General features: G+C 38.8%; 1 protein-coding gene across 5 annotated transcripts in view; it reads left to right on the top strand.

Annotated features, from left to right (window-relative positions):
- RPS6KA3 (ribosomal protein S6 kinase A3) overlaps positions 1–12,411 on the top strand; it is a 125,171-nt gene that overhangs the window by 86,526 nt on the left and 26,234 nt on the right. For all 5 annotated transcript variants that reach the window (XM_010379704.2, XM_030933531.1, XM_030933530.1 and 2 more), the window contains 5 exons: positions 1,049–1,119; positions 10,309–10,397; positions 10,891–10,955; positions 11,034–11,136; positions 12,100–12,224. In XM_010379704.2, the coding sequence (XP_010378006.1) occupies positions 1,049–1,119; positions 10,309–10,397; positions 10,891–10,955; positions 11,034–11,136; positions 12,100–12,224 (453 nt within the window). The remainder of the gene's footprint in view (positions 1–1,048; positions 1,120–10,308; positions 10,398–10,890; positions 10,956–11,033; positions 11,137–12,099; positions 12,225–12,411) is intronic.

Genomic DNA, 12,411 nt, shown 5'->3' with positions numbered 1-12,411 from the left:
CAAGATCATGCCACTGCACTCCAGCCTGGGCAACAGAGCAAGACTGTGTCTCAAAAAAAATAAAATAAGTTCTGCCAGGCGCGGTGGCTCACGCCTATAATTCCAGCACTTTGGGAGGCCAAGGCAGACAGATCATTTAAACTCAGGAGTTCGAAACCACCCTGGCCAACATGGTGAAACCCCGTTTCTACTAAAAGTACAAAAATTAGGCTGGGCGTGGTGACTCATGCCTGTAAAACCAGCCTGGACAATATGGTGAAACCCCATCTCCACTACAACTACAAAAAATTAGCCAGGCATGATGGCACATACCTGTAATCCCAGCTACTTGGGAGGCTGAGGCAGGAGAATCACTTGAACCCAGGAGACGGAGATTGCAGTGAGCCAAGATCGTGCCACTGCACTCCAACCTGGGTGACAGAGCGAGACTGTCTCAAAAAAAATAAAATGCAAGTTCATATGAAATTAGCATATTTATCAAATTGTTCACATATCTACACTTTAAAATTGCCATTTGAAATGTGATTGTTGAAGCTGAGCATGGTGGCCCATGCCTCTAATCTCAGCACTTTGAGAGGCTGAGGGGGAGGATCCCTTGAGTCCAAGAGTTCAAGACCAACCTGGGCAACATACTGAGACCTCGTTTCTACAAAAAAAATATGTACAAAATTAGCCAGTCATGGTGGCACAGGCTTGTAGTCCCAGCTATTCGGGTAGCTGAGGTGGGAGAATTGCTTGAGCCCAGGAGATGGAAACTGAAGTGAGCTGAGATAGCACCACTGCACTCCAGCCTGGGCTACAGAGCCAGGCCCTGTCTCAAAAATAAAAATGTGATTGATTTCCATTAAAAAAAAAAAAACTGTATAGCTCAGTTGTTTTAGGAATTAACAAGAACTTCAGTAACGAATATGGTAGAAATAGAAAACACTTATTACATAGCAATTTTAAAATATTTGGTTATAATTAAGATGATGCTTTTTTTTTGCCTTCTGGCCTTGAGATTTTATATTTATTGACTAATACTTCTGATTGTTTTGCCTTTCTGTAGTTTGAAATGCTTACTGGTACACTACCTTTCCAAGGAAAAGATCGAAAAGAAACAATGACTATGATTCTTAAGTAAGTACTCCCTTAATATAGATGTTTTGATGAGATTTTAAAATAAATGCTTCAGGCTGGGCGCCGTGGCTCATGCGTGCAATCCCAGCACTTTGGGAGGGCGAGGCAGATGGATCACTTGAGATCAGGAGTTCGAGACCAGCCTGGCCAACATGGTGAAATCCCATCTCTACTAAAAATACAAAACTTAGCCAGGCGTGGTAGTGCACACCTGTAGTCTCAGCTACTCAGGAGACTGAGGCGGGAGAATCCCTTGAACCCAGGAGGTGGAGGTTGCAGTGAACTGATATTGCACCACTGCACTCCATCCTGGGCAACAGAGCGAGACTCTATCTCAAAAAAAGTAAAATAAAATAAATGTTTCACACTAAAAAAAATGAGATTTTAGAGTGTTGGCTGTAGTATAAGAAATAACTAAGAAATTCATCAATATTACATGGTTTGAATATGAACAGACTGCATAGATTTAGAGTATTCATATTATCTTCATGTTAATAGTGAAATACTGAAAGCTTTACTTTTGAGATTTGTAATATGACAAGGATGCCCATTATTTCACTTCTGTGCACATTGTCCTGAAAGTCCTAGCCAATATGGTAAGTCAAGCAAAAAAGTAAAGTATAAGGTTTAAAAAGAAGAAATAAAATTATCATTATTTAGATAACATGACTGTATCCATAGAAGATCCAGTCATCAACCTGCACAACATAGCAAAACCCTGTCTCTACAAAAAAATGCAAAAATTAGCCAGGCATGGTGGTAAGCACCTGTATTCCCAGCTACTTTGGGGGGTGGGGGATGGGGGCTAAGAGAGGAGGATCATTTGAGCCCAGGAGGTTGAGGCTGCAGTGGGCTGAGATGGTTCCACTGCACCCCAGCCTGGGTGACAGAGCAAAACCCTGCCTCAAAAAAGAAAAGAAAATCCAGTGATCATATAAATTCTTGGAATTAATAAGAGTTTAGCAAAGTTACTGGATACAAGGTCAATAAACAAAAATCTATTCTGTGTCTCTATACTAGCAAAAGAAAATGGAATTTTTATCTGGGCAAAGTGGCTGACACCTGTAATCCCAGCACTTTGGCAGGCCAAGGTGGGCAGATCACCTGAGGTCCAGAGTTCGAGACCAGCGTGGCCAACATGGCGAAACCCTGTCTCTACTAAAAATACAAAAAATTAGCCGGGCATGGTGGCAGGCGCCTGTAATCCCAACTAGTTGGGAGGCTGCAGCAGGAGAATCACTTGAACCCGGGAGGCGGAGGTTGCAGTGAGCCAAGATCGTGCCACTGCGCTCCAGCCTGGGCAACAAGAGTGAAATTCCATCTCAAAAAAAAAAAAAAAAATGGAATTTTCAAAGAGGTTACTGTTTACAACAATGTAAAAATTCTCAGATACCTAATGATAAATCTAGCAGAAGTTATGTAAGACCTCTTGAAAAAAACAGAAAATTTTATTTAAAGAAATTTTAAAAGACCAAAATAACTTGAAAGGATATACTATGTTCATGTTATGACAGACCCAGTGTTGTAAAGATAACAGTTCTATAGATCAGTGTTATCCACTAGAAATATAATGTGAACCAGGCAGGCATGGTGGCTCATGCCTATAATCCCAGCACTTTGGGATGCCAAGGTGGGCAGATTGCTTGAGCCCAGGAGTTTGACACCAGCTTGGACAACATGGCAAAACCCCATCTCTACAAAAATAAAAATTAAAAAATTAGCCAGATGTGGTGGCACGTGCCAGTAGTCCCAGCCACTTGGGAGGCTGAGGTGAGAGGATCACTTGAGCCTGGGAGGTCAAGGCTGCAGTGAACCCTGATCACACCACTACACTCTAACCTGAGCAACAGAGTGAAGAGCGAGACCCTGTCTCAAAAAAAAAAAGAAAGAAAATATAATGCAAACCACATACATAATTTTAAGTTTTCTAGTAGCTACATTTAAAAAAGTAAAAACAGACAGGACGTGGTGGCTTATGCCTGTAATCCCAGCACTTTGGGAGGCTGAGGTGGGTGGATCACCTGAGGTCAGGAGTTCGAGACCAGCCTGGCCAACATGGCAAAACCCTATCTCTACTAAAAATACAAAAATTAGCTGGGCGTGGTGGTGGGCACCTGTAATCCCAGCTACTTGGGAGGCTGAGGCAGGAGAATCACTTGAACCTGGGAGGCGGAGGTTGCAGTGAGCCAAGATCACACCACTGCACTCCAGCCTGGCCGATGAGTGAAATTCTGTCTCAAAAAATAAAAAAGTAAAAAGAAAGTTAATTGTAATATTTTATTTAACCCAGTGTACCCAAGATGTTATTTCAGCATGTAACCAATGTTAAAATATGATTGAGGTATTTGTTTACAACCAGTTTTTTTCATACTCATTTGAAATTCAGTGTATTTTACACTTGCAATGTGGATTGGCACATTTCAGGTGCTCAGTAGCCATATGTGGCTAGTGGCTACTATAATGGATGACAAAACTATAGTTTCAATGCAAATAAAATTAAAATCCTAACAATTTTTAATGTGGATCTTGATAAACTGATACTAATATGAATACAAAAGACCAAGAATAGCTAAAATACTCTTGAAGACCAAGATAGGAAGACTTGCTTTACCAGGTATTAAGTCTTATTATAACAGTAATTAATATGGCATTGAAACAAGTGTGGAAAGTAGATCTATGCAATAGAATAAAGAGCCCAGAAACAGATCTATATATGTGGACACTTAATTTGCAACCATTGGGAATTTCAGAGCAGTAGGGAAAGAATAGCCTTTTCTTAATAAATCATGCTGGAAAAGTTAAATATTCGTATAAAAAATAGGCAGGGAGTGGTGGCTCACACCTGTAATCCGAGCACTTTGGGAGGCTGAGGTGGGAGGATCACTTGAGGCCATGAGTTCAAGAATATAAAATTTATCCAGGCGTGGTAGTGCACACCTGTAGTCCTAGCTACTTGGGAGGCTGAGGTGGGAGAATCGCTTAAGCCAAGAAGGTCAAGAGTGCAGTGAGCCATGATCATGCCACTGCCCTCCAGCCTGGGTAATAGAGCAAGACTGTGTCTCAAAAAAAATTTGCTTTAAAAAAATTTTTTTAAATTCCTACCTTCCACCATACATAAAAATCATTGCCATTCTATTTAGAACCCCAATCAATAAGAAAAAGCCAACCCAATAAAAACATGGGCAAGAGACTTAGGGATCTGACAGAAGAGAATATTCAATGGCCAAAAAACTTATGAAAAGATACTCAACCTCGTTAATCAGAAAATGCAAATTAAAATCACAAGGAAATATCACTGCATACTCACCAGAATGGCTAAAATTAAAAAGATTGACAGGAGCATTCTGAACCATTTTTGGCCCAGACTGCTGCCCTATTCAAAAATTTTGAAAATAAAAATAAAAAGACTGACAGTTCAAAATGGTGGGATGTGAAGCAGTGGCAACTTTTATACATAGCTGGAAGGAATATCAATACTCATATAACCACTTTGGAGAGCAGTTTTTGTCCTTATCTTCTAAAGACAAATATATGTATATCCTTATCCAGTTAGCCCCACTCCTAGACATGCACCCATGTTAAAACAATCTAGTTACTCACACATCAAAAAACAAGGACAAAGTTGTTCATAGCAACATTATTTGTAATAGCCAAAAAGTGGAAACCTTATTATTAACAGAAGAGTGAATTAATAAATGATGGTATATTCATACAGTCGAATACAATAGAAGTTGTATTTACTATATGTATTTTAGGCTCTGTGGGCCACACACAGCCTCTGTCACATATTCTTTGTATTTTTTTTCCAACCCTGTAAAAATATAAAACAATTCTTGAGAGCCATTCAAAAACAGGCTGAAGCCTTGGCCCATGGGTGTAGTATGCCATACAACAAAGAAAATGAACAAACCACAGTTACATGCAACAGCTTAGATAAATCTCACAAGAATGTGGAGCTAAGGAAGTTCAGACACAAAAGAAAAAGTACTATATGATTATATTTGTAAAGTTTACAAGGCAGGCAAAACTAAAGCATAGTTTTTAGGGTTCATATTTAGATGGTTAAAAGCCTGAGGCAAAATAAGGAAAGTGGTTACACTGGATGAGAGGTTCTGGCAATGTTATGTGTCTTGGCCAGGTGACTGTTCAGTTTGTGGCAAATAATTGAGCTATGTACTTTGGGTGTTTTTGTTCGGGGTTTTTTGGGGTATTTTATATTATTCTACACAATAAAAAAGGTCTAAAAAGATGTGCTACATAAATGAATGTTCACTGAACTTTCATCACTGAACCTTTGTCACTTCATCTACTTTGATCCTTCCCTTTCAGCAAACAAACACTCTTGCGTTGAAGAACTAAATCCTTCTTTGACTTGGCCTTCCTTTCAAGTTACTGTACCATCTTCCTGCATCCTTTCAACACAAAGCCTCTTTAAGAAGTAGTCTGTGCTTTCTGTTACTACTTTTTTGGCTTCTTTTATTCCACAGCCTATTTGTCATTCATCCCCACCACTCTGCTGAAACTGCTCTCACTGTGGCTATCAGTGGTCTTCTGGTTGCTAAAACCAGGGGCAAGTTGTCAAAAGGATGACTCTGTACCATTCATTCACACAATTCATTTAACAGATGTTTCAGTTCTTGCTACTCATACTTGAGACATAGTATTAACAAGACTGAAAAGGTCTTTGGTGGACTTCAGAACTTATATTTTAGTGGGGGAGACAAGGAATTAATATCTAAATAATTTCAGGTAGTAATAGGAGATATAAGGATAATAAATCAGAAATCTGTACTCGTAATAGTGACCCATTACTGTATGAGGGAAGGAGCAGAAAGCAGGAACCATATTAGATGGGACACTCAAGAAAGGCATCTCTGAGTATTTGACACTGTTGGCCACTCCCTCCCTCCATCGTTTTTCATGCTTTCATCTGCTTCTCCCACCTCTCTAACCATTCCCCTTTTGGTCACTTTTACATGATTTCTTCTCTTCCTGTTTTTCCTTTTTTAATTATAAAAGTTTTCAAAAATGAATTCTCAAAAATAGAATAATTCAGTGAACACATATACCTGTCACCCAGATTCGACATTTATCAAGATTTGGCCATTTCGCTTTATCTATTCTTTTTTTCTTTTCTTTACTGAAGTATTATAAGTATTCCAGACATATCTACTTAATTCAGTTTGCCTTGCTAAAAATATGGATGTTTTCTTACACATCCACATAAAACTAGCAATAATGCTTAGGCATCATCAGTCCTTAACCAATTTTTTCAGATTTTCTTCAAAACTGTGTCTTTAGAGTTGGATCCAAATCAAGCCTGCACATTCCATTTGGTTGTACTTCTTAAACTTCTGTTAGTCTAGAACAATCTATCCCTGTTTTTCCCCTGCTGTTTATTCGTAGAAACCAAGTCAGTTGTTTTATGGAACTCTGCTTTCTGGATTTATCTTGTCAAAGAATGAGACCCCCTCTCAACATCTGAAATAAAGCATAAAACTTACTTTATTGCTTGCTATGGTAAGGCTAGAGTCTCCCCAAACACAGTAGACCACTAATCTTATATAGAGTTTTGAGGAAGGGTGGAGCTCAAGAACTGGCAGATTTTCAGGTCTATAAGTGGGTTGACATTATCTGTAAGAATGTGATTATTTGGGTGGGACTGTTGTTGATCAGTGGGCACTCAGGTGTGTTTATTGGAGTGAGTCCATTCCTGTTTGGCTAATTTTCAGAGACAAAAAGCAGTTACTCATCCTTGCAGGTGTTCACTAGGCAAGTTGTCCTTGATCAATTCAGTGCATTTTAAAACAACTGAAAGGATTTAAAACCAGTTCTGGTGGTTCTCTTGTTACCACGGTTACATAACAATTAGTCTTTTCCTAGGAGTATGGAAACTTTTTTTATTCCCTTAGTGTTATTAACTTGATTCTGTGTCCTATTTTTGGTTAAACTGTTTTAGCAAGATTATTTCACAGCTAATACTGTGTGGTCCTTATTACATCAGGAGGCTTACAATACCTGGTTGCCCCCACTTTAAGTGATGGGCTCCAGTGGTTGCAGCTGATTCCTCCATAGTAAAGTTCCCTGTCATGCTTTTAACTAATGGTTCTATCCATTAATAATCATTACTTGGAACAGTTATTTTATAAGGAATTCAAAAGTGATGAATTGCTTTTTTTTTTTTTTTTTTAAAAAAAGGGGGGGTGTGGTTTAGAAACGAGATCTTGCTCTGTTGCCCAGACTTGAATGCAGTGACATGATCACAGCTCACTGCAACGTCAAACTCCTGGGCTAAAACAATCCTCCTGCCTCAGCCTCTCTCGAGCGGCTAGGACTACAGGTGCACCACCACGCCCAGCCAAGTTCTTTAATCTCTTGTACAGATGGTATGTTGCTATGTTGCCAGGCTGGTCTCAAACTCCTGGGCTCAAGTGATCCTCCCACCTCCGCCTCCCAAAGTGTTGGGATTACAGGCATGAGCCACTATGTCCGGCCATGATTTTCTATTATTATTATTCCTTCCTCATTTTTTAGCTGCTATTTTCTCAACAAACTTTCCCTCATCAACTATGATGATTTAATTACTTGAATTAAGGCTCATCCAAGAAAAAGAGAATAAATACTTAATTATTTTCTTAATTGTTTCTAATGTCAGAGCCCTAGTTACTTCCTAGTGGGGGTAATATCCAGTGAGTCGAGTTTTTGTGTTTTGACTTTGCTTTTTCTTATTTTACTATAATAAACTAATGGGATTTAATAATCAGTGTGATTCAGCCAATTGCATTCATTATTTTTAATGCCCAAATTGTTCTTTTTCTGACTACCTTTTAAATGGTCTTGTCCCCCAGAATCCATCTATGATATGCTTTTCTTCCCCCTCTGCACTCTTTCCTGACTGACTTCAGTCTTTCCTATAACTACCCTCCACATTTTAATTACTCTCAAATCACTCTTTCTTACATGAATTTACCAGGCATTAGACCTGTGTTTCCATTTACTCACCTGTCTGGCCCTCCCAAAACATATTACATGCATGACTTCACATTTTTGAACTAAAGGTATCTTTATTTGCTGTTCTTTTCTTATACTCCCAGTTATCAGCATTTTCATGCACCCTCTTTCCCAAAGCAGAAACCTGGAAATCATTTTTTATTCCTTCTCTCTTTTGCATAATTAGGTATTCTCCATATTCGATCTCAGAATTATTTCACTGTTCCAGCCTTTCCTCTGAATTACACTGCTTAAAGTATTCAGAAAACAGTGACCTCTTACCCACTCTATCTGACCACATTCCTAAGTTGATTGCCTGCCACTTATGACCTCTTCCCACTCCAAATTATTCTCTACTACCCTTGGAGTTACCTTCTTGAAAATAAGTCTGGTCATATTAGTTCACTGTTTCAGGACCTCTGCTGCATCCCTGTTACCTAATACAATAGTGTTTCCCTAGATTTGTCCAAGAGAGTATTAATTCTACAGGATGTTAATAAATATTCTTTGAAAAAGCGGTGCTGGAAATAAATACTTAGAAAATACTGATTTCGCCCATAATCCCAGCACTTTGAGAGGCTGAGGTGGGAGGATCATTTGAGGCTAGGAGTTCGAGACCAGCCTAGCCAACATGGCAAAACTCCATCTCTACAAAAAAAAAAAATCAGCCAGGTGTGGTAGCACACACCTTTAATCCCAACTACTTGGGAGGCTGAGACTCGCGAATCCCTTGATCCCAGAAGGCAGAGGTTGCAGCGAGCCGAGATTGTGCCACTACACTCCAGCCTGGATATTCTGTCTTTAAAAAAAAAAAAAAAAAATGTTCTAGATTTCTCAGCCTTTTTATATGCAGTGCATTTTAATTCTGTGTCTCTAATGGGGGATATAATAGATAGCATTCTACAAGCTCATTGGGTCATGAATTTTTTTATTGTTGCTAACTATCTAGAGGGATTAATGTTATTCAGTAAAATTTGGGGAAACACTAGCCAAATGAATAAATTGTTAGCCTTTAGATTGCATTCAAGACCTTTCATAATCTCCTATGTTAAATTAAATATTCCCTACTGTTCCCTTGTCACTCTTTGCATATGTTCTTCTGCATTTGTCTCTTAATGTACTAGCATTGTCTGTATCCATCTTCACCATGGACCATGAGGTTCATGGGCTGTCTTTATCTCTGTATCCTCAGCACTAAACAGTGTCTGGCACGTAATAGCTCAGTAACAACCCACTGAATAATAAATAGATCTGTTTCTGAAATAGGAATTTTCCCCAGCTCTATTATTATTGTCATACTTACAGGATTATTGGTTTCTTTAATTTGTAGTTTGGAAAAAGAATTAAAATTAGAGCTGAAACAGCCCTTCTGGTTCATCTAGGCCAGCAGTTTTTAGACTGTGTATCTTCAATATTTCACAATCCTCTTTCCCACAGTTCCCTTTCCCTTCAGGGTCTGTTAAAGGGAATAGAAAGGAAAAAGTGGCATATGAAACACATGTTCTCTTAGCAGCTTTAAATGTTAGGTTTCTTAAATTCCCTTTGAGGAGGAGTTCCAAGGCTATATGTTGGGAGCTATTGGTCTAGAGTCAAATCCCTTTGCTTATAAAGAAATGATAACAGGCCCAGAATAATTGACTTTCCCACTGTCACAAAGTTCTTGGTAACAGCCGGAACTAGGATTCAAATGATCTTACTTTCACAGTACTCTTTGCAAAATTTTGAAAAGTGAAAAAGCTCATTAGCTTATGTGCTAAAATTCAGTTATGTGTTCACATGAAAACCTGTACATAAATGTTCACTGTAGCTTTATTCATATTAGCCCAAAACTGGGCACAACCCAAATGTCCTTCAACAGATAATGGATAAACAAACTGTGACATATTCATACAGAAGCGATACATGTAATAAAATGGCATAGAACTAAACACACACACAAATAAGTGCAAATAAAACCAGTGCCATGTGAATGAGATCGTTGGATTGTCTCCATGTCAATATCCTGGATGTGATATTGTACTGTAGTTTTGTAAGATGTTACCATTGGGGGAAACTGGGTAAAGGGCACAGGGCATCTCTCTGTATTATTTTTTACAACTGAGTGTGAATCTACAAGTATCTCAAAAAGTTTAAGAATTTTTAAAAATAAAAATACAGATGCCTCCAAAAAGTAAAATATTATGTGGATTTATTATTTAGAGCCAAACTTGGAATGCCACAGTTTTTGAGTCCTGAAGCCCAGAGTCTTTTACGAATGCTTTTCAAGCGAAATCCTGCAAACAGATTAGGTAAAAATTTGAACTAATTTGTTTATGTTGTGTGTTTGTTGGTGTTTGTTTTTGGGGGGGAGTAGATATTTGTTTTGTGGTGGAGTTATTAACTATTTAGACAAGGCTGGGCATGGAGGCTCATGCCTGTAATCCCAGCACTTTAGGAGACCAAGGCAGGAGAATTACTTGAGTCCAGGAGTTCAAGACCAGCCTGGGCAAAATGGCGAAACCTCATCTTTACAAAAAATTCAAAAATTAGCCAGGCATGGTGGTATGCGCCTGTAGTCCGAGCTACTCAGGAAGTTGAGGTAGGAAGATCTCTTGAGCCTGAGAGGTTGAGGCTGCAGTGAGCTGAGATTGCACCACTGCACTCCAGCCTGGGTGACAGAGCAAGCCCTTGTCGCAAAATTAATTAATTAATTAATTAATTAGACAAGTATTGAAAACAAAGACTGAGCAATATGTATATTTCTCCTTGAAATAAAATTACCAATGAATCCATTTTTGATAGGTGCAGGACCAGATGGAGTTGAAGAAATTAAAAGACATTCATTTTTCTCAACAATAGACTGGAATGTAAGTATAGAATGAAAACTACTTGAAATATTTCTTTATAATTAAAATATGTCTAAGTCTCTTTTTTTTCCCCTCTAGAAACTGTATAGAAGAGAAATTCATCCACCATTTAAACCTGCAACGGGCAGGCCTGAAGATACATTCTATTTTGATCCTGAGTTTACTGCAAAAACTCCCAAAGGTAAGGAGAAAATGTGAAAACCCAAATACAAGACAACAAATATATTTTTTTCTTGTTCAGTCAGAAAATCTTTTCCAGACTCTGGGCGTAGTTGCTCACACCCATAATCCCAGCACTTTGGGAGGCTGAGGCGAGCAGATCGCTTGAAGCCAGGAGTTCGAGACCAGTCTAGCCAACATAGTGAAACCCGTCTCTACTAAAAGTACCAAAATTAACTGGGTTTGGTGGCATGTGCCTGTAATCCCAGCTACTTGGGTGGCTGAGGCACGAGAATCGCTTGAACCTGGGAGGTGGAGGTTGCAGTGCATCAAAATTGCGCCACTGCACTCCAGCGTGGGTGACAGAGCAAGACTCTGTCTCAAAAAGAAAAAAAGAAAATCTTTTCCTGGATAACTCTCTATGCTATCTTCAAATCTCCCAAATTTGCTGTAGATCAACCTTGTATCTCCCCCGTTGCCCCCCAAATAGGTTATTATTGAGGGCTGCAGTTTCTAATATGGTAGCCAGTAGCCACATGTGGCTAATTAAATTTAAATTAATTAAAATTTAAAATGTAGTTTCTCAGTCACACTAGGCACATTTCAAATGTTGAGAAGCTGCATGTAGCTAGTGGCTATCATTAGACTGTAAAGATAAAGAAAATTTCTATCATTTCAGGAAATTCAATGGGACAGCATTAATTTTGAATACCATTAACCCTATAATTCATTGATTTATTATATTCTTCAAATGAACTAGCTATTTTCTAGGCTCCGAGGGACTAGGATGTTGGTGTTGTAATGGCAATACACAATCAGAACAGATCGGATACAGTGCCTCACAGGTACCCCGGAAAGCAAGAGGTATATACTGTATACCTGAGAAGTAGAATTCCAGAATAAGTGAAAAGGGTCATAGTGTCAACAGTTTTTCCCTTAATTTCCTTTCAAATGATTCTTCTTTGTCACTTCTTACTCTTTTCAGATTCACCTGGCATTCCACCTAGTGCTAATGCACATCAGCTTTTTCGGGGGTTTAGTTTTGTTGCTATTACCTCAGATGATGAAAGCCAGGCTATGCAGACAGTTGGTGTACATTCAATTGTTCAGGTGAGTGGATGTCTAAATAATTTTAGATTTGGAATGTTGTAAGATATAGTTCATTCTGTGAATAGATTTTTTTCTACTGACTTCAAGTGAGCAATTTAAAATACATTTTAGACTGGGCACTGTGGCTCACACCCGTAATCCCAGCACTTTGGGAGGCCGAGGCAAGTGGATCACTTGAGGTCAGAAG

This window comes from Rhinopithecus roxellana, chromosome 7 (genome assembly GCF_007565055.1).
Source record: "Rhinopithecus roxellana isolate Shanxi Qingling chromosome 7, ASM756505v1, whole genome shotgun sequence".
In the NCBI taxonomy this organism is placed as follows: Eukaryota; Metazoa; Chordata; class Mammalia; order Primates; family Cercopithecidae; genus Rhinopithecus; species Rhinopithecus roxellana.
Note: the sequence above shows the minus strand (reverse complement) of the source record. Positions and strands in the feature narration are given on the sequence as shown.